The sequence below is a fragment of the Neovison vison genome, chromosome 12 (assembly GCF_020171115.1).
Source record: "Neovison vison isolate M4711 chromosome 12, ASM_NN_V1, whole genome shotgun sequence".
NCBI classification, from domain to species: domain Eukaryota; kingdom Metazoa; phylum Chordata; class Mammalia; order Carnivora; family Mustelidae; genus Neogale; species Neogale vison.
Window position 1 is genome coordinate 98,058,871 of NC_058102.1, and position 2,343 is coordinate 98,061,213.

The 2,343-nt window shown below is 35.7% G+C and overlaps 1 protein-coding gene across 1 annotated transcript; it reads right to left on the reverse strand.

Moving 5' to 3' along the window:
• On the reverse strand, positions 1–939 carry LOC122891187 (olfactory receptor 6C1-like). The gene has a single exon (XM_044226679.1). It carries the CDS (start codon positions 937–939, stop codon positions 1–3), a length of 939 nt encoding a protein of 312 aa, XP_044082614.1.
• Positions 940–2,343: the final 1,404 nt, after the last annotated feature.

The following is a 2,343-nucleotide window of genomic DNA, read 5'->3' on the forward strand; positions in this document are numbered from 1 at the left end:
TTATTTACTTGAGAAAAATACAATCTTCCTTGCCCTGTCCATGAAGGCTCGCTTGACTTGCTGGTTCCTTAGGCTGTAAATAAAGGGGTTCAGCATGGGGGCTACTGAGGTGTTTAGCACAGCAACACCCTTGCTCAGAGACACTCTGTCTTTTGCTGCTGGATTAATGTACATGAAAATGCAGCTGCCATAGGAGATGGAGATGACAATCATGTGGGATGAACAGGTAGAAAAGGCCTTTGTCCTCTGACTAGCAGAAGGAATCCTTAAAATTGTTCTAATGATATATATATAGGACAGAATTATTAATGCCAAAGTGAACAGTAGAGTAAACACAGCACAGGAAAAACCCACTGTCTCTAGGAATTTTGTGTCTGAACAAGAAAGGTGTAGTAAGGGGAAATAATCACAGGTAAAATGATCTATAACGTTGGACTTACAGTAATCAAGCTGTATGAACAGCATGAGTGATGGGAATATGATTAAGAATGAAGCCAACCAAGAGGCAAAGACAAGAAGTATGCAGACTCTGGGATTCATGATGGTCATGTAATGCAGAGGCTTGCAGATGGCAATGTAACGGTCATAGGACATGGCAGCCAGGAGGTAAAATTCAGTGACTCCCAACAGAATGAAAAAAAACAATTGAGCCATACAGTCATTAAAGGAAATGGTTTTATCTCCTGTAATCAGGGTGCCCAGGAACTTGGGTATGCTGACAGTGGTGAATGAAACCTCTAGCAAGGAGAAATTTCTGAGGAAGAAATACATGGGAGTCTGGAGGTGGGAATCCAGCAAGGTAAGGGTGATAATGGTCAGGTTCCCAGTGATGCTGAGCATGTAGGTGATGAGCAGAAAGACAAAGATCACCCCCCGAAGTTGTGGATCATCTGACAATCCCAGGAGGATGAACTCTGTTATTTCTGTGTGGTTTTTCATTTCTTTTCTTCTTTTGTGTAGACTAGAGGAGAAAACACAAACAGAAAGATTAGAGAAAGGGGATTACATATAGGAAGCTGCTGGAGTTGGTCTCTGGAATAAACTAATTTAATTTAGTTTAATTTAATTTAATTAATTTAATGTAAGAGAACTTTAAGAAAACTTAATAAAAGTAGGCGACATGTTTAAAGTAAATTTTTACCATGTGCCACACTCTGTGTTTTACATAGAATGTTTCTTCATGAAACCTTCATTTCACGGATTGGGAACTGATTCTAAAAATATTTTTAAAAATCTTATCTGCAATACATGCCCTACATGAGAAGAACAAGAATTTTAACCCAGGTTTTTTTGAATATTTGATAACTGGAATAGAAATGTTTCCTGTTGACTCTTCAAAGTAATTCCCTGATGGATTCCCTTCCCATTGAGAAAATCTTTGTCCTCTTCCAACCACAAATTGTTTCATTTCCTCATTTCTGTCACATGAATTAGGTGTATTATTACTTAGTATTACTAGTATTAGTATTAGCATTTTTACTTAGAAGTATAACATAGAAAAGACGGTATGTTTGTAGGGAGGTCACTCAAATGGGGATGTGACCAAAATTTGAAAGTCAGTGAAGTTCGATTTTTAACATTGTGACAAAATTCCAGAGTTTTTACTCTGGTTCACATTCTTCTTTTCCAACCTCCTGTGCCTTATCTGAAGCCACAGTTAATGAATTCTTTGACATGATGTCCTCGGACTATAGAAAGCAGAGTTGACAGAAGGCACGGTAGAAATTTAGCAGGTCGATTTACACATTCATGTGCTAAAGAAGCAATGTATTTATATCTGAAATTATTTTATAGAACATTTTTTCCTTCAGAGTTTCTTCTATCTAACTGTTGTTGGTATTATTATTTATATATGAATTCTGCTTTCTATCCCATATTATAATTTTATATCTTTCCTTTTATCTACATTTATAGAAGCTCTATTATGTCAACACCTTGGAGTATAGGATAAGACAGCACATGAAATCCCTTTATATTCTTTTCCGGAATAATAATAACAAATAATACAATGCATTTTAAAGTGAAGTTAAATTTTTCTCAGTAAATCAAACCAGTCCATTATCATATCCCTCATTCTGTGTATTCTCACTAAACAGTAAAGTGTTCAATTTAGAGTCATTAAGGAAGTTTTGCAATAGGATATTTAAGATGTAGAATTATTGATTACTGGTATATAATACATCATAATACTGTGAAGTTTCTTACTCTTTTTTTCCCTTATATGCCTGAGTTCTCTTTTCACTCACTTCACACTGTTTAGCAAAAAAAAAAAAATGTTGCTGTTGATTATTTAAGGCAAAATCCAACTGAGATGGATAGTGCCAATGCTATGGCGAAAGCATG